At 53.6% G+C, this 18,403-nt stretch overlaps 6 protein-coding genes across 6 annotated transcripts; 3 read left to right on the top strand and 3 right to left on the bottom strand.

The window, feature by feature from the left end:
* Positions 1 to 568: 568 nt before the first annotated feature.
* On the top strand, positions 569 to 2,567 carry QC763_501480 (uncharacterized protein; the record flags this gene model as incomplete). The annotated part of the gene is made up of 4 exons (XM_062912744.1): positions 569 to 1,070; positions 1,125 to 1,357; positions 1,418 to 1,976; positions 2,070 to 2,567. The coding sequence occupies 4 exons, from the start codon at positions 569 to 571 to the stop codon at positions 2,165 to 2,167; spliced, it is 1,392 nt and encodes a 463-aa protein (XP_062763910.1). The 3' UTR covers positions 2,168 to 2,567.
* A 136-nt stretch (positions 2,568 to 2,703) lies between these two features.
* QC763_501490 (uncharacterized protein) lies at positions 2,704 to 4,020 on the bottom strand (the record flags this gene model as incomplete). The annotated part of the gene is made up of 1 exon (XM_062912745.1): positions 2,704 to 4,020. The coding sequence occupies one exon, from the start codon at positions 4,018 to 4,020 to the stop codon at positions 2,704 to 2,706; it is 1,317 nt and encodes a 438-aa protein (XP_062763909.1).
* Positions 4,021 to 4,432: 412 nt separating this feature from the next.
* Positions 4,433 to 7,391, top strand: QC763_501500 (uncharacterized protein). Its single transcript, XM_062912746.1, has 2 exons — positions 4,433 to 4,932; positions 4,998 to 7,391. Exons 1-2 carry the CDS (start codon positions 4,561 to 4,563, stop codon positions 7,239 to 7,241), a joined length of 2,616 nt encoding a protein of 871 aa, XP_062763908.1. The 5' UTR covers positions 4,433 to 4,560; the 3' UTR covers positions 7,242 to 7,391.
* Positions 7,392 to 7,650: 259 nt separating this feature from the next.
* Positions 7,651 to 9,581, bottom strand: QC763_501502 (uncharacterized protein; the record flags this gene model as incomplete). Its single annotated transcript, XM_062912747.1, has 2 exons — positions 7,651 to 8,426; positions 8,483 to 9,581. The coding sequence occupies 2 exons, from the start codon at positions 9,579 to 9,581 to the stop codon at positions 7,651 to 7,653; spliced, it is 1,875 nt and encodes a 624-aa protein (XP_062763907.1).
* A 1,649-nt stretch (positions 9,582 to 11,230) lies between these two features.
* QC763_501505 (uncharacterized protein) lies at positions 11,231 to 11,659 on the top strand (the record flags this gene model as incomplete). Its single annotated transcript, XM_062912748.1, has 1 exon — positions 11,231 to 11,659. The coding sequence occupies one exon, from the start codon at positions 11,231 to 11,233 to the stop codon at positions 11,657 to 11,659; it is 429 nt and encodes a 142-aa protein (XP_062763906.1).
* A 12-nt stretch (positions 11,660 to 11,671) lies between these two features.
* QC763_501510 (uncharacterized protein) lies at positions 11,672 to 14,850 on the bottom strand. Its single transcript, XM_062912749.1, has 6 exons — positions 14,781 to 14,850; positions 14,668 to 14,697; positions 13,187 to 14,592; positions 12,642 to 13,138; positions 12,004 to 12,508; positions 11,672 to 11,915 (listed from the first exon to the last, which is right to left on the bottom strand). The coding sequence occupies exons 3-6, from the start codon at positions 13,625 to 13,627 to the stop codon at positions 11,805 to 11,807; spliced, it is 1,554 nt and encodes a 517-aa protein (XP_062763905.1). The 5' UTR covers positions 13,628 to 14,592; positions 14,668 to 14,697; positions 14,781 to 14,850; the 3' UTR covers positions 11,672 to 11,804.
* Between the last annotated feature and the right edge of the window lie 3,553 nt (positions 14,851 to 18,403).

The following is an 18,403-nucleotide window of genomic DNA, read 5'->3' as shown; positions in this document are numbered from 1 at the left end:
CCATGGCAGGTTTCCACACCAAAAGATTGCTGTGCAGAAGCTTCTGTACGACAAGAATCAAACACCATTGAGACGAAGCCAAGACCGGACAAAGCTACGATACTTTCACCTTCAGGCTAATAACATGAAGTGGGTTGAGGTATGGAGCAGACCATGCGGTCCGTGGCGCTGTATGCTTGCTGACCAAGCTCAAGGATGCCATCTCGCGATACTATAGCGAAGACGACTCTCGGTTTGACGCTCACCGAGGACTGTACCAGAGGAAGCTGTTCCAGCCGGGGGCCAAGAAGTCCGAGTCGAATACTGAGAAGCTTCTGAAGCGCGAGCTGTGGCACGGCCAAGAACGAGGCGGTGGTGATAGTCACATGCCTCCTCACTCACGCCAGATACGCCCCCGTTGCGCTCTTATTCCGTCCCCTCCGCCGAAGCAGGGAGCCAAGCCTCCGGCCGCGTCTGCAACACACGCGTATCATCATTCTTCCTCGCAGCCGCAAGATGTTGTGCTTTTTGTGAGTGAGCCTCCTCCAGATGACACTGACAACTGCCCATGGTCTGACCAGAGGTGCAGATGCCTTACCTGCACTGGGAAATCGAGAAGAGGCTTGTCAGAATGACCAATGTGATGCGCAAGACACGACTCGAGAACGAAGAGGAGTTTGCCTACGAGCGTCTGAGCAAGCGGAAAGGGACTTGGGGCAGCGTTGTCGACAGAGCTCGAGCCCGAGCTCAACGGATGAACAGCACCACGTCGGAATTCGGGGAGTGGGACGAAGGGTCCCCATCATGGAGGCCGCAATCGCCTCTCGGGAGCTACCTGTGGCAGGCGTCGAAGCTGTATCAGCTCATAGACGAAGCGGCAGACTGGCGCCTGATCACAAACCACCTTTACTCTCCATCGCCCCTTCACCCACGAAGGACGCTTGAGCAATACTACTACTGGACGGCGGACGACACAACGCAGAGAGATCGTCAACAAGTTGTTTACCGGGCCACGCAGATGAGAAGTGACCCAGAGGCTATCCCAAGGGTGGTGATGGTTGACCAGTTATGGCTGTGGATCTTGGACGAGAGTGAGCTGCTTGCTTACGACTTGGCTCCAGACTTTTGCTAAGGAAAAGTTACAGACACCATTCTATCTGCCTTTCCCCGCCGGTGGGGCCGCAATAAGCCAGACCCGTCTGCTGTGCATCGCGCCATTCGAGATCACCTGGGGGCCATCGACCATGCCCAAATCACCTCGGTCTACGACTTGGCGTTGATCATTATCGACGAATGTTCCAAAGTGTTCTTCGACCGCACCAAGCCGGACCTCCGACCCGAAGTGGTAGACATGTTTAGCTCTGCCATTTCAAGCATTGTAAGTTCACCAACCTGGCAGTGCGTCCGCAAGCCAGCCACTGACATGGAAGGCGTCCAGTCAGAGAAGAAGACCGACGCTTACGAACGTTTTGGAAGAGATGTCAAGAGAATGAACACCCAAGACCCACTCCAAACGGCAGAGGAACTGCTGAGAAAGTCTCTCAACATCAAGTTCGAATGGTCGGTGCTGATGGAGGCGCAGAACCTCATAGACCAACTTCAGATCATGCAAGAGATATTCACCCAGCAGATAACCGTGATGGGCGACTTTGAGAAGGCGCTCAGGGCCATGAGCTCGGAATCTCAGGGCCCTTCTGATCTCAAGCCTGCCCTCGCACGGGCAGCGGCTCTGATTGAGGACATGAAACTACGCCGGGATGAGCTTTGGAATTTGGAGAAGAGACAGGCCAATACTCGGAGCCAGGTGACTGACTCCTCTCACGTCGTTATCGCGGATCTGGGTATGCTGACAGCAATTCCTGTAGCTGCGAGAACTCCTCGACATGAAGCAACAGCAGTCGGGAATTATCGAGGCCAAGGCCGCCATCCGCAGGGCAGACGAGAGCGTTGTGCAAGGCAGATCGATTGTCGTCTTCACCGTGGTGACCATTTTCTTCGTAAGCTGACCTGTCCTCCTCACTGCCCCCCCGCCCGCTCCGCTATATTATAGCCTTGTGACACGGGTGCTGACCAGCTGCGCACATCATCAGCTTCCTCTTTCCTTCTTCGCCACCTTCTTTGGCATGAACGCGCAAGAGTTAAACGAGGGCTACATGAGGCTGAGTACCCAACTTGTATACATGTGTGAGTTTTTGGAGCAAAATACGGACTTTTGAGTAGGTACGGGCCGAGCGGCTGACGTTGTACTGCCACAGTTGTCCTGTCAAGTATCGTCATCTGCGCCTCACTGGCTCTCGCATTCAACACCTGGGCTCGGACAGCATTTTTTTCTGCATTCCGGGCCATCTTTGATGCTGCGAACAAGGTCGGGGGCAAACAGTCTGCCCGAACTGCAACACAGTTGTCGAACGCCTCACCGCGTGCTCTGCGAGAGTTTATGATTGAGAAACGAAGAGAACTGGAGATCAGAGATCAGGAGAATGGTGTTGCTCTGGCTAGCGGGGCGTTGCCGTTGCATCGGAACGCCGGCGCGGAACCACAGGGAGGAAGACGGCCGAGTCGGGCGAGCACGATTGCAAACATGTGGAGGTGGAAGTCAGTGTGATGATGCCAATCTGACGATTGATTGTAATGTGTATATATCTGTCTATCATGAGGGGTATCATCTGGAACCAAAACGCCTGCCCATGTGATGTCGAGAAGAAAATGCAACCCTAGATCCATCTACCTCCCTGCCTCCTTCAGCACCTCCCCCGCCAGCTCGAGCATCTTGCCATGCACGCTCTCATCGGCCGTGATCAGCCCCCAGTTATTCGTCAACTTCCTCCCCGTCCCGAAATCTATCGGTCTCCCTTCCAGGTCTGTCACCTTCCCGGCCCCCGACTCCGTGTAGATAAGCTGCGAACCCGCATGATCCCAGACGCACCACGGCGCCGCCTCCCCTCTCGGTCGCTTCGGAAACCTCACCTGGACAAACTCCCGCCCTCCCAAAACCATAGCCGCATACCTCATGTGCGAAGAGTAAATCTCGGTCCTCTCCCCCGTCCTCCCCGCCCCGGCCCTCCTCGCAAGCTGTTCCACCATCCCACTATCCGTAGCACAGCTCACCCTCGAATCCACAAAATGCAACTCCTCCGTCCTGATCTCCCGCTGTCTCCCCTTTCGCCTGTTGATCCTCTTGACAACCTTGTTCAACCCCGCCTGCCCCATCGATCTCACAAGTGCGCACCCCTCCCCCCGCACAGCACTCAACATAACCCCCCACCCCTCCCTGTCCACCTCGCCCTCCTCAATCCTCCCCCCGCCGACCACCACCCCAATCCCCAGATTAGGACACCCCAGCAACCCCATCAGCTCCCTCCCCTCCCCATCCAACAACGCCAAGCTAACAGCGTACTGCTCCCCTTTCAGAAACGCGCTCGTCCCGTCAATGGGATCCATACTCCAGCACCTCTTCCCCCTTGTCCCCCTCCCACAGCCCAGATCAATCAACCCCAGCATCTCGGGTATGCTCCCCGGTCGCGGGCCCAGCAACGCCTCCGCGGCAGGGTCCGAGAGGTAAGTGGTGGAGACGAGATCAAAGACCTGGGAGCAGAGGTCGGGGTTGTGGCGGAGGGAGGAGGAATCTTCTTCCCCGATGAAGGTGTCGGACGGGAAATGGTGGTGGATGGTGGAGATGAGGAGCGCTTGGGAGGCAAAGTCGGCTATCGTTACCGGGGAGGCGTCGGGTTTGGCGATGGAGAGGCGGCGGGAGGAGGGGTCGTAGGATGGGTTGAGGCAGGTGGTGGTGGAGGGGAAGAAGGGGTGGCCGGTTACGGGGGTGGAGGGGCAGGTTGTTGGTGAGGGTGGGTTGTTGTTGTTGGAGGTGAGAGTTTGGAGGACGCGTTTGGTTAGGAGGGAGGCGCGCTGGATGGCGAGGGAGGCGATGAGGAGTTCGTGGGTGAGGTTGTGGGTGCTGTTGTTTTGGTGGTGGTGGTTTATGAGGGTGGTGTCCTCCAAGGGGAGGAGGAGGGGTGGTGGGGGGGGTGGTGATATGTGCATCTTGTGTTACGGTGTTGTTGATTTTGATAAACTTCAGAGTGTGGAAGATGAGAGTGGTTGAATGACGGCAAACGATGGATGTGTATCGTATTTATTCTTTTGCTCTCCAAATCTCATGTGAGGTCGCCTGGCCTCGAATGATGATGAGGGCATCCCGGTTGGCGGCCGCGAGACCTGTCATGGGAGCTCATTGGCTGGCCACACGTGATGGGGCCGTGTCGCCGGGACAGCCAGTGGCGAAGCACGAGGCGCAGGACAGGGACAGGGAGAAAAAAGATCAATCTCCCATTTTCCAGCGAGCGGGCTGGTGGGGCAGGGGATCTCGCTGCGTCACGTGTTGCCAAGATCTAAAAAAAATTATATAGATATATACATATATACATGTATATATATATATAGATATATATATATAATACTCTCTCAAACACAAGCAACCACACCACTGCACGACGACACACGTCCAAGGCTCAAACCATCTGGGAAGCTCGCGACGGCAACATCCCGGAAAATGATACCTTTTCAGATCCCTCCTCGCCCACCATGCTGATACTGCTATGCCCAACCCGCCGGCTCCCAGCTGTTACTGTCGTGGCCTCTCGACTGAAGCTTGCCAATGCTCGGCCGCAGCGGAGATGGCTGAATTTGTGGCTACACACCAAGGACAAGTGGAAGACTCTACCATGGGACCAAACAGTCTATCTTCGTTTGCTCAAGGAACACGAAGAGGCAGTGAAAGCAAAACGTGATGACGTAGCCTGGGGCCTGCCCTCAAGGCCATACATCTACAAGCGAGGCATAGTTGTGCACGCCTTGAATCTGAAGCACTATGTCATCTTGCTGGACCGCGTGTCGCTGTCAGTGAGGCTGGATGATCCACAACAAGAGCCAGTCTTGACGGTGGACGTCCTCATGGTTTGTTTTTATACCCAATCATCTTGTCTTGGACGGCCGACTAATACGCAGCTGTGGCCGTCTAGCTTACTAGCACTGGCGCTTTGAATGCGAAAAACAACCATTTCAGCATTCGGTGGTCCGACCTTGACAGAGAACCCATGCTGGGAGATCAGGATCCCTGGCAGCTGACCCCCTCCATCGAGTACGAGTTCCGACCCGAGGAGAATCCCAACCTCCCGATCACCAAGGTGGCCCGCATGTTCCAGAAAGAAGTCAGCCGCCCTGTCTTGGCACCCGGGGCACTCACCATACCGGTCAAGCACTTGAGCACTCCGCTTCCCCACCGCTGGTTTGCCTTGACTAGAGAATCAATCGACCGCCTTGACCCGACAGGCGATCATGGCCCGTCCACTCGAGAGTTTCTTGCCTTTTGTCCGGCGCTTGGGGAACCCGCTGTTGGTCGTGCCGACGTCTATTACCACGGCCACCAGAAGATATACTTGCCGCCGGGTCGTTGGCCCTTTGAAGACCGCACAGCCGTTGTCTTTTCACAGATCGAAAACACAGAGGACGAAAAGCGGCGCATGGCTGCTGCTGCGCAAAGGCTAGCGCAAAAGTTCAAGGAGATGGGGCGGGTTCGTAGCACAACAGTAAAGCAGCTCCGGCTAGCTGAAATCATCAAGAAGGCATGGCCTCCCAAGGACTATTCCAAATTCCTCCCGCAAAAGGCAGAGAACCACTGCAGGGTGCTCATTGCCAGAGCACTGGAGAAATGGCGTGGAACGACAATCGTAATCCACGTATCGACAGAGCTGCCGCAAAAACCGACCCGGCTGCTATTGGAGGAGGTTTCGGCAAACATGAAACAAGATACAGCTGTTATCATCTCGTTGATGGGCCGGAGGCTATACGACCGCATCTTTAACCACCGGGACGAGAAAGTGCGCGAGACGTTTGCGACCGAAATCGTGTTCAAGCCGCCTCTGAGACCGGCACCCGTTGTCGAGGAGCCAGTGCCCGAGACTACCGCTCAGGAGGACGAAATGCTCAAACGACTCATGGAAAAGTTCCTCTCCCAGAACGAGCAAAGGAAAATGCGAGAGCGAGAAGAAGCTGAGAAGGCGCGGAGAGAAGAAGAGCGTCAAAGAAAGTTGGCCAAGGCCCGGAAGAAGGAGGAGGAGGAGCGACAAGCTAGGATACGGCACGAGAGGAAGATGGAGAAGGAAGCCGAGAAGCGACGGAGAGCGGCCGAGCGCGAGCGGCTCAAAATCCAAAAGGACGTCGAGAGCATGTTTGAGGCTGCAGTTCAGTATGAGATTGATGCCTCCCTGCGCAAGGAGGAGTCAGTCGGTGAACGCGTCTTGGTCGATGACGCCGAGCACGCTTCGGCCGATGACGCCGAAAATGAGACCGAGGAGGCTCAACTCAGCGAGGGCTCCATCAACATCACAGATGGCGCGATTTGCATCGAGACGGAAGGCTCTATTGACGTGATGGGCGGGTTCCTGAACAAGCGGGACGGCTCCATCATCATCAAGACCGGCTTCGTCAACATGGTCAGCGGCGACATTGACTTTCTGCACCGTGACGACCGGAAGCGTTTCCAAGAAGATCTCGGCACGGTGTCCATCAGTTTTGAAGATGGTGTTTCTCGTCGGGGGATCAACGTCGACGACGCTGATGGCAATCCGGACCTGATCAGCCTCACGGACGCGAAGATCAAGATCACCGAGGGTTATATCGAAATCAACGACGGCTCCATCAAGGTCACCGGAGAGGAGGGCTTGGCCCACGCCAAGAAGATATTGAGTTCCATCAGAATCAAGCGGGGCGCAATCCACATCATCGAGGGGTCCGCCACCTTTACCGACGGGCAGGACGACTTTATCAACTGCTCATTCGACATCAAAGAGACCACCCTAGGCTTCAAGGACGGTTACACCGACATCGAAGCCCACAAGGACATGTACTCTACCCGCGACTGGGGCCGAGGCTATCAGCCCAACGTCGATGGCAACAGCGACTCTACCAAGAGCTGGAGCTACGATCTGCCGCAAGACAAAGCCAGGGAAAGGGTTCGCAAAATGCAGGACGACATTGAGGAAAAAGCAAGGGAGCAATGGGCGGCAGAGGAGAAGAAGAGGGAGAGGGAGGAGCAGCAGAGGAAGAGGAAACTGGAGGAGGAGGAGGAGGAGAGAAAGAGGAAACTGGAGGAAGAGGAACAAGAGCGGATCAGGAAGGAAATGCTTGCCAGAAAGAGGGAGAGCCTGCGGAAGAGCCTTTCCACGACGTTTGTCACTGACAGCAGACGGAAAAAGAAGGACTGATGATGCTGATGCTGCCTGGGCTGGCGTGGCATTGGAAAAAGGCAAGACAACTGGAACTTTGCTCGAGTATATAAGAGAATATGAGAATATGAATCCCCATTCCATCAGTTATTTTGACATCAGCAAGTAGGTACAAAGGAACCAATAAGAAAACATATATAAAAAGTGATATGTACGTCCCCCCCCAAGACCAGAGGACCAAGAATTACACCCCAAAACCCAAAACCACAGTATTAACCCCCCCCCCTTCCTCCCCCTCCTTCCCTCTCCATCTTCCAATATTACACACTGATCTCATCATAAATAAGGTAGGTAAAGTAGATTATCATGACAACCATGTTTCCCCTCCTCTCCCTCTTCACCTTTTCCACTTGTCACTTTGTTTGATAGACACCCCCACGAGTCATTGCTAATCCCACCCCTTGGGCTTAACCCAGTTGCTCGGCAACGCCGGCTGAGCAGGCTTGATAACAGGCATAAGACTGTATCTGTGCGAGCCCCCCGTTGTCGGCCTCGAAGGCGGTGCACTAGCAGCAGCAGCAGATGTCTGTTGAATAACCCGGGGCACAGCCGGCACCGTCTCTGGCTGCAACACCGGCCAGTTACACCCCGTTCCCGTCGTCGGTCTTGAATTCCCTGGCGTAGAAGGCGGCATAGGCCAGCTGATCAACGAAGGGGAAAACACCCCGCTAGAGGCTATACTCGCCGCCCCGATGGAATCCTGACTCGACCGCCGGGGGATCGTCGGAGACGGAATAGTTGGCAATCCTGGCGTCAGGGGGGAAAAGTCAATGAGCAGACCGCTCGTGGGGGAGGAGGCGCGTTTGTCCATTAGGGATAAGTTGTTGTTGTTGTTGTTGTTGTTGTTGTTACTAGGGGCGCAATCCAGCCTGAGGGGGGGGATCGTGGCTGCGGCGGGGAGAGTAACCGATGAGGAGACTGGGGGAGGGGGGGCAGTGGCGGTGCCGTAGTTCATGCTGCTTCGCTTCTCGTACATTGCCGAGTCAGCTGCATCACCGACGTCGCTGAATAAGAGGCCGTTGCCCATTGATGAGCGTTTCTTTTCCTTCTTGCTGTAAGGGGCGATTTTGAAGGGGGTGCATCTTGTCAGGAAGGCTTGGACGCGGCGGGTGCGGCGGTAGCGGTAAAGGAGGGCGATGAGGAGGAGGAGCACTACCAGGAGGGCTGGAAGAGGTGTTAGTAAGAGGGGACAGAAGGGATGGATGAAGGGAAAGACGGACAGACTACGGCGCCGATGATGCCAATCATGGGGCTGGAGCCTTTCTCGTTGGGGTTATTGGTGTTGTCGTTACTGCCGGGATTTGAGCCGTTGTTGGTGCCTGTTCCTGACGTCCCCCGAACGCCCCCTGAGTTCTGGTCAAGCTCGCCATGATAGGTGTAACCAAACTCGTCGGTGGAGGTGTAATCTGAGCCAGGAACATAGCCGCCGCCTGTGGCTGAGTCGGCGCCTTTCTGGGTGACTTGGTTCTGTCCGTCCTGGGTGCCATCCACAGCCAAGAGGGCGTTTCCTGCGGTGGAGGGAAACGCCTTTTGGGGCTCTGTTGATGTTGAGCCGGCTCCCTGGTTGCCATTGCCTGAATTGCTGTTGGATCCTGAGTTGCCATTGCCAGATGAACCCGAGCCAGAAGATCCAGAGTTGGAGTTCCCAGAGGTTGGGGTTGGCGAACCAGAGCCATTGCCAGAGCTCGATCCTGAACCAGACCCATTGCTGGAGCCGGAGCCGGAGCCGGAGCCAGTCCCTGGGTTCGATCCTTGATTTGAACCCGAACCCGAACCAGAACCAGAACCAGAACCAGAACCAGAACCCTGTCCTACACCAGGGCTGGGAGTTGAGCCCGAACCTGATCCTGAACCCGACCCACTGCCTGAACCATTCCCCGAGCCATTGCCAGAACCACCGCCCGACCCGTTCCCTGCACCAGATCCTGTTCCAGGACTAGACCCATTGCCCGACCCATTTCCTGACCCTCCTCCACCTCCCGAGTTCCCAGGCGTAGGCGCACTGTTCTTTGGCGGGTCCTCCGCTGGTGTCTTGACTGGATTAGTAACCGGAGTATTGTTGACAGGAGGCTTCTCCGTATCCGGGGCCGATGCCGGCGTGGTAGGAACCGGCGCGGGCACCGGCACCACGGGGGCTTCCAATGGAGGGTTCGTCGGCGTGGGTGTCGTCGGGCTCGGCTCCGGCTGGGGGGTGGGCTCCTCAGGCTTGGGACATCCCAGCGACTTGGGAAACGTCTTGCACCATGGGCTGATGAGCTTGTTCCAGAACTCCTTGATGTCCCTTTTCTCTAGCTCTTGGCCAGAGGTTGGAAGATGCATTCTTGTGACTCCAGATTTGCGAAATAAATAGAAGGATGATCAAGGCCACATGCTTGCTGTGTTGGACGTGTTGTTGTTGTTGTTGTTGTTATTGTTGTTGTTGTTGTTTATGACTGTTAGTGGTGTTGTATCTTCTCAAAAGGAGGGTATAACGAGGGAAGCCAGCTTCTAGAGACGAACGAGTGAAGACTCCAGAGTGGCATCAAGGAGGAGGAGAAGAGACGGGAGAGACATCGCCGCGGGGTTGTCGGTATTGTATGCGGTGTCAGCATGCTGGTGACTGAAGAAAACCTGCTAGGTTTCGCTGTGATGAGTGGCACTTGGAAGAAGCAACAACCGAGCCCCACAGCTGGGTGACATTGGGGGTCTGGACAACAACGGTTAGCACCCATGTCGTCCCCATGTTTCGGGAAGGGATCGTCGGTTCGGTTCCTGGAACTATGCCATTCCCGGACTAGCCCCTCTTGCCATTCTCTGCCAACCCCGGCACATGCACGGCCAACCCGGCGGTGGGGGGCGGGGGGGGGGGGTGTTTGTGTCTGTCTGTCCCGAGAGGTCTCCCGTTGTTCCAGTCCACCGTCAGTGCTGTGCATCCATCACCAGAAGAAACTTACATAAACTCCGGGCTGCCGCTTCGGAGCAAAAAGACAGTCACGGAAAATTTGGAACACGCCCACCGTCAATAGCGCGAGAAAAGAACTGCAAGACGGGACAGAACGTGGGCAGGAATCACGCCGAGCACAACACGAGATTGGCACCTTATCAAATTTACCTGGCACATCCTTCCGTGATAGTGGCCACCTCGCTGCAGGCCCCCCCTCTCCCCGCTGCATGGGTCCCCCTCTCTGTCAAGCACCGTAGCAGGCGTCTGGCCGGCATCGAGTTTATCTGCCTGTTTCAGAAACGAGGAATGCAGATCACCGAATCCCCCCTCCAATTTCGATACTTATCAAATCTTGTCTCCCACTCCGTCTCCGCCCCCAGAAAATGACACCTCGCCAATCCCACACTTCATAGGGAAAACACTGCGCAGTTCCCCTCAGAAGCGATACGATAAGCTCCCCGTCGGATCAACATGACCATGGCCCATGAGCATGGTGATGCTGCTCTCCCGAAGAGATCACACAACCTTCGATCGCGCTTTGAAAGGTTGGGAAACGATCGCCTTCTCTCAAGGCAAGTCTGGACCTCCTCCACACCTAAATATCCAAAGGAGCCACCCAACCGGCCCCTGCGTAATGTACCACTGCCTCGCATGCTGGACTGCAAACGTAATAGGACCGACCACTAAAAAGTTCCCACAGGATCAAGGACTCTCCAGCTCATCATCCATAGCCGAATAGCCACCAGCAGCAGCAGAAAAAACCAAGGCTTGCGAACCAAAGTTCGGGCCCCCTTGGCACCTTACCCCCTGTCTGTCAACCAGAACTGGGTTCAAGCAGGGGCATGTCGTCAATACCCAACGGCCGACGATCTACCGAACCGAACACAAGCGCTCGAACAACAAAGCAAAACCACATGGACCACTGGCCACGTTGGTAGTGGATACGAAGACCTCACGTGGCGTTGACAATACTAACGGCACGAGGCGGGACAATACCAACTACCATATGCTGTAGGACCTCTGCTTGTAAAAGGGGGCGGGCGACATGGACACAACCATGGTTACGGTGATGGTTGTAGTAGATAACTTCGTTCGATTCATCTCCGCCATGATCTCAAGTCAGCCACACCAAGCCCGGGTCCCCAGTCCGGGCGAGGCCTTCGTCGAGATGGCCATCTTGGCGCTCAAGGGGCTGGTCCCCATGGTATGGCTTCGCAGCAAGACCTCCCCGGTTGAGTTTCTCGTTGGAGGGGCCGCACTGCTTGTGATGGTCCTCGCCGTCAGCCATTTCCATACTGCCGAGCCGAGCAAACCTTCTTCTGCCGAAGGAGGGAGGATAAAGGGCATCCTCCTCAAGGCGCCAAAGCCTCGACATGCGTACAAACCGAGGGTTGCATTTGACCCGGCGTTGGACACGGGTAACAAGGTCCTGAAGCGGAGTCACGACGTGTGCGGAGATGGGGGAATGATGTAAGAATGCAACAGTGGAATTTCCTGCGCCGTCTGGATTGTTTCAGATTCAAAGGTATCCGAACTTGTGAATTGCTCCCCCTCCCCAAACGCGCCTGGTGTGCATCCTGCTGACGAGAAATCTTTGTCCGAGAGAGCCCACCGTTGCTCTACCTCTTCTCTATCCGCACCATCAACCCGTGGATATCCCAGATGGTAGGGTTATCAATCGTTGGCAGGCGTAACGGATCTGGCAGAGACCAGTTATACCCTCTCAGTAACTACAATCAATAAACGTCAGCCACCATCATCCCACACTTCAGCTACCAAAAAAAAAAAAAACAGTGTAATGTGTAAGATGAAACTCACCTCGGGAAACAACTTGTACATCTGCATAAACGCAATCTTCTTCCCAGCACAGACAAACTTGCCACTCCCAAAGATCAAATCCACACACCGTTCCATCTCAGCCCGTCTCTCCTCGTTCGCTTCAAGCCACCTCTCCGGTCGGAAGAGGTTCGCGTCCGGACCCCAGAAGTCTTCGTCGCGGTTCATACTCCACATGACACACCCTGTGCCGATGGTGGTTCCCTTGGGGAGGTAGTACCCGTCGACTGTATCCCCCGTCTCAGGGACCTCCTTGAAAAACGGGACGATTGACGAGGGGGGGAATAACCGGAGTGACTCTTGAATCACAGCCTGCATGTACGGAAGATGCCTCTTTGCCTCATCGTTCGTCACCGGCCGGCTGATTTTGCCCTTCTCTGCGGCGTCGTCGATTTGCTCTTGTAAACGCCTATACACAGTGGGGTGTGTCATGAGCAACAACATCGTCATTCTGATGGCAGATGCAACCGTGTCCGACCCGACAAAACTATCACACACACATAGGTTAGCTTCCGTTTTTGTCCCATATGAGTGAGTAGATGAAAGGAAAGGAAAGGAAAGGAAAGGAAAGGAAAGGAAAGGAAAGGAAAGGAAGGGAAGGGAAGGGAAGGGAGGCATACAAAGACATGGCAACCTCACTCCTCAGCTCATCCCCCTCCAGCCCATTGTCCATCATGCTCTGCAGCATATCCCTCTTTTTATCCACCCCCTCCTCCCCAACCTCCCTCGACCTCTTGTTCACAATCTCCAGCGCCAGGCCAAACACCCTCCCAAAACCGACTTTGTCCCCTTTCCTGGGTAGGAGGTAGTAAAAAGGCCATTTTTGAATCGTCTGGAAGATCTTGTGGTGGTTGTGCACCGCGCTGAGCAGAGGGAAGGTCGCGTCGCCTGTTTTGACGATGCCGAGGACGTCGCTGTCGGTGTCGAGGGAGCCGAAGGACTGGCTGTAGGCTATTTCACCGAACGAGTCCAAGGTGTAGAAGTGGGATTTCTGGGCCAGGTTCATGAGGCGGTGTTGGGAGGGGGATGAGAGGTATTTGGTGTCGATGAGGTCGAGGAGGGTGGAGATGGTTTTGTCAACGGCGGGTTCGAAGTCGTCTTGGTTTTTGCCCGAGAACTATCTCTGTCAGTGTCGCTCCTACTTGAAAGGCTGGAGGGAACTTACTGCTGGGAGGACATGTCTCAGCCTCTTGGCTCTCAGCTTTGGATCTCTCATTGAGAGGAGATTATCCGCCCCGGGCATCACCCGTGCGAGGAGGTACCAGTCACTCTTTTTGTACTCTGACCGCGCGCTGGTGATGCGGTAGATGGAGTCAATGTTGTTGATGATCACCTTGTTTGGAGCTACACGGACGACAGGACCATATTTCTTGGTGAGGGCGTGCATATCTTCGTAGACTTTGTAGCTGATGAAGCCGCGGGTGAGCCAGAGGGAGGTCCATCCTGCTAGGAAGGGGCCAGGGACATGACAGAGTTTATGCCAGCGGTGGACACGGTAGGCGAGACTTAGGAGGAGGAGGGCGATGAGGAGGTGGAGGAGTATTGAGCTCGTGAGGAGGTTGGCTAGACGGGGAAGCTGAGGGGATGGTAGGAGTAGGGAGGCCATCTTTGGTGACTATGCTGGTATCTAGAGAAATGCTGGAACCCAGGCACAACAGACCCAGGGGAGAAACGAGGAACAGCTCCATGTTATGGATGACGGCCTGTCTTAGAGTTAGTATACCTTGATTAGTAGCATCAAGGAGGCTTGTACACCCACCAGGTAATCCTCCAACCTGCTAGGTACTTCCGTGAGACCGGGCAACGTACGTATCCCTCCAGGTAGCTCTTGGTGTTGGCTTAGACCCCCAACCCCAAGCAGGCATCCCCCTCTACCTCCACTAACATTCTTCAATGGCTGAGCCACGTCGGGGTTGTCCATACTCGATGTCTGTGGCGTCCATGTTTGCCAGGCAAAGGAGGAGTGTGATATGCGAGTGCCTAACTAGATCTGGATGTGTCGGCAATCTAGTGGGTGTGTCGGGATGGGCAATGATTCGTACCAAGCATGTGCTTTCAATCCCATGTGGCTTTTCATCGCAAGACATATCCGCAGTCGTGTCCTGCCGCGGTATGCGCCGCTGAACCTGGAGTCGGTGCGGGAAGTGATTGAATGCCGATGCTAGCCCCGATATCCGAGTGAATAAAACTGCCTTTCTGTGGTGCTGTGCCCTGAAGTTGGGGGCCCCTCCTCGGCTATCCCTCACCACCCGAAAAACCGAGAATCCTGAAGGAAGAAAATATTCTGCGGCACGCGAGCAAAGAGCTGCCGTGTGGTGTGACAGGGATTGTTCTTCAGCCCTACGGGGCTCGCCGGGAGCCACATGGTTTTGATCTGTTCTGTGCTTATTTTTCTGGTATGTCTTCCACCCAGCGGCACAGGTTTCTGTGACGGATCGGTTGCTGCCTGCCTGTCTGTGGCACTTCCTCTACATCGATCAAGAAGTATGTCCTCTGCACCTCAATTTCTGTCCCCATGACCTCAGCGCTGACACTCCCTCACTTCACCGCAGTGCGATTTCCTCCCCAAGACCCGCAAAGCTGTCAGATCAGAGAGGTACGAGGCGTGAATATAACACAGTCATCACTCGAAAAAGATACACGTACCTGCATCATCCAACAGCAGGCACAGTCAGACTGCTCTGTCAGCCATCCCATCATCCCGGTTCAAACTGCCCGCCTCGCGGACGAACCATTTTTGTGGTCAAAGGTGTGGTTACACAGCATCTCGTCACCAACGATTCCAACAGTCCCCCGCCCCCAACTATGCTGGTGAATGCACATGCTGCCTTGTCAAAACGATCATGTGAGCCCGTGTGATTGTGCGCCGCAACAAGCCACGATTGTTATCCCTTGCATAAGATGCCCAAGTAGTCTGGAATACGAAGAAGAAGAAGAAGAAGAAGGACACGATACACTGGAGGAAGTGACGGGATGGGCAGTGGCAGATATCACCAACAGACCCCTTCAGCAAAGAAGCGGTAACTGCTGGTGAGTCTTCCACAGGATAGACAGCGGCTGAGGCAACACCTTTGGGATTGTTGCTGAAAGAGGTTCGGTCATATCATGTAGGGCTCTTGAATGTCACTTTATCGTTTTCTTTAGTTTCTAAAAAGGGGCCAGCCCCAGGTGCTATTGGCTTTTGCCACGGCGAACAAGGTTTGTAGGATTATGTTCTAGTATATGTCACAGCCAATGGTCTCCTTTCCCGGCAACCGGAAAGGGGCATACAATGGAAGACGTAGAGTAAACCATCCATTCTGCCATCATGCGCCCGCATCTGGTTCACAAATTCAGTAAGCAGACAACGTTGGGATCGGTCTTGTGCATTTAGCCAACAATAACTACCCTACTTCCCGATGATGATGGACCAGGACTGACAAAGCTTGATGTTGTTTCTGCAACTGACTCGTTATTTTCACGTATCACTCACCCTAACAACAATCCTTGTCGCCGCCGAGCCCCTTGTCTCAGATACAACGAAGTACCCGGTCAGTCTGGGAGTTTTGGAACAGTGGCATCGCTCGCTGGGATGGTACTCAGCAAACGAAATTGAATAGAGTTTGTGGCTTGTTGTTTGGGCTCGTGATCTATTCGTTGGCAATAAAGACAAACAGATAGACCTTTAAGCTTCAATGTAAGCGCATATTGGATTCTGAGCGTCAAGGGCTCCCTGTACATGCTTACCTATGGAAGCCTATAAAAGCCTTATGATTTTTGGACGTCAATAAGGGTATATATAATCATATTTCACAAGCCTTCATCCAAAAGCTGGGACTGATCTGGCCCCAGGAGTCTTATATAGTAACATACCTTATACTCAATAATTAGTACCCAGCTATCTTCTTTCTCTTATAAATATCAGGGCTGCTCGTCTCCCACCATCTTTGTGTTGTTTTACCCAAATAACTGGTTCCACTTTTGCTGCCATGCCTGGTTGCTCTCTGAAAATAGGGGTTCGAGATGAGGAGACTGGGCTCTTCCACCCTATGGTGTATGCCACTGTTCGGGATGGAACAAGATAAACCAGATCTCAAGATGTCTTCAGGAGACAGATGAGACGCATACCGGGAGATTAAGAAGACACGAGTATCGTTAGCAGAAAATGGCGCGATAAGGACGTTCCTACCTCAAGAACGGTCTTCCTGCTCATAAAGCACGCTAGTAGATGCCCTGGCCTATAGGCGGTAGGCCTTCTGTAATTTTCAGTGCTTGTCTGAGGGGGTTTGTTTACTTAAGGTCTTCGTCTAGCCCCGATGTTTTTCCTTTTTCATTTATTCACCTCCACGCCCGCGAGAATTTTCTGTTCTCGCCCTCGCTCGCCTTCGCCTCTGCTTCTGCTTCGCCTGCCCCCGCTATCGCCCCGCAAGAACGATCGTAGGTATTTCCTTTTCTTCTTGTTGTTTTCTTTATCATGATGGCTTCAAGTCTCCTGCTTGGCTTGTTTGCGGTCAAATCAACTCCAGGGTCGTCGAGTCGCGACTCCTGGCCGTCTTCCTGACTATCTACCACTCGATCACAAGGGTGACGTCACAGTTTGCATCCTCAGTCTGCATGGAAGCAAGGTCTATCTTGAAGAAGATGGTATCAAAGCTATGAAATTACGATGTTGGGGCACACTGCCTGTTCAACGTCAACTCTCAAGCGAGGGATTCCTACTTCTCCAAGGCCGAGATTCCCTCTGCAAGGGAACACATCTTTTCACGAGCACTGGCACCTCCGAGTCGTCTTATCAAGAGTTGGGGTTACCTCTTTCAGATGATTGGGCGAATGTCTTGTCAATTGCTTACAGCACTACCACTTTCAGATCCTTTGCTAACTGTTCTCGCAGACAACCAACCAAATTTCGCCCGCTCGAGAGTACGTATTATTCCACCATTCCCGCACACCATTCCTATTCCAGTCTGATATTCGCATCACACTTCCATCCATCTTGTCTCCACACAAGAGTTTGTGTCTTGACATTGTTCCCACACCAAGATCCTCTATCTGGACATACCTTCTACATCAACACCCTTTCCTCCCTTCCTCTACACCGGCATCCTCCCCATGCATGGAAGCCTTTTGGGCTCAGCATTGCTTCCGCACCAAGTCTTTGATCTTACCTTTGTGTCACGCACAAAAGATTTTGATCTTAGTATTGCCTTTACACCAATATCCTTTCTTGCAACGTCATACCGCCACAAGACTTCACAAAAGTCCACCCCGTCTACACACAACACGAGCACTGCCGCAAATGCTTTTGAACGTTGCTTCCTGGCAAGCATTCTGCCTTTCAACCCCCAAACCCTGTCTACCTTGCAGCATGTTCTCACAAGTGTGAGGTCTGTTTCCAAACCCCCCTTTTCAGAATTGGCATTGATTCTCACATATGTGGGGACTTTCTCGTCAATTTGAGCACAGAAAAAAACAATTCAAGTCAAGGATTTGAGATCTGTCTTTACACGGACTTTGTGTTTTCAAACCCCAAATTTGACTTGAGGTAGCAGTGCTTTCTCGCGAGTGTGATTTTGACTTCACAAGTATGAGATTCATCTGGCCATAAGGATTCAAACATTGGTCTTTGACTTGGCACTGTTTCTTCACAATTTCTAAATTTGTGAAAAGATATCTAAGTCAAACTTAAAGTTTGCAATTCTTAGGATCTGAGATTTGTCTGGCACATGGACCTTGTCTTTTCCCAGACCAATTTTAGGTTAGCAGTGTTTCATTACAAGTGTGATTTTAACTCAGCTGCGTTATCTTGTAAGTGCGATTTTTACTTGGCACGTTTTCTCACGAGTGTGATTTTGACTTAGCAGCGTTTTCTCACGAGTTGTGGTATTCGTCTAGTCACAAGGATTTGGCGTTTCCAAACCCCAGATTTTGACTTAGCATTGTTTTTTCATGAACCCCAAGATCGTGAGAAAACGTGCAAGTTAAAAGTCTGAAGTTGCATAAACATTCACAAACGATGCATAGCCGTGTACACACCGATACCTCATCGTCTCCTTACAAAATATCACCGTTTTCACACGAGATAACACCGTTTCCTCACCAAGTCATGTCGTTTGCACGCAAGACAGCAGCGTTCACAAACGACCAAGGAACATCCCAGCTTAACATGGACTGACATTCTCTTCTTTTTCTCCTAGGAGAACATAATGCCTCTCGAGTTTACCTCGATCCCCGGCCAGGGGGAAACTCCTGGCCACCCCTCCTCCACCCCTCCCATCCCCACCACGGGGAGTCCGCCCTTCCAGGTGGACACTCCGACCCCGGCCGCGAGGTACCCAGTTACCATGGGTACTCCCGTTGGCACCGACCTTCTTACCCTCGACCCCACCTCTCCCTCTCTCCTTCT

Source organism: Podospora pseudopauciseta, assembly GCF_035222475.1.
Source record: "Podospora pseudopauciseta strain CBS 411.78 chromosome 5 map unlocalized CBS411.78m_5.2, whole genome shotgun sequence".
NCBI classification, from domain to species: domain Eukaryota; kingdom Fungi; phylum Ascomycota; class Sordariomycetes; order Sordariales; family Podosporaceae; genus Podospora; species Podospora pseudopauciseta.
This window is presented reverse-complemented; position numbering and strand designations above follow the sequence as displayed.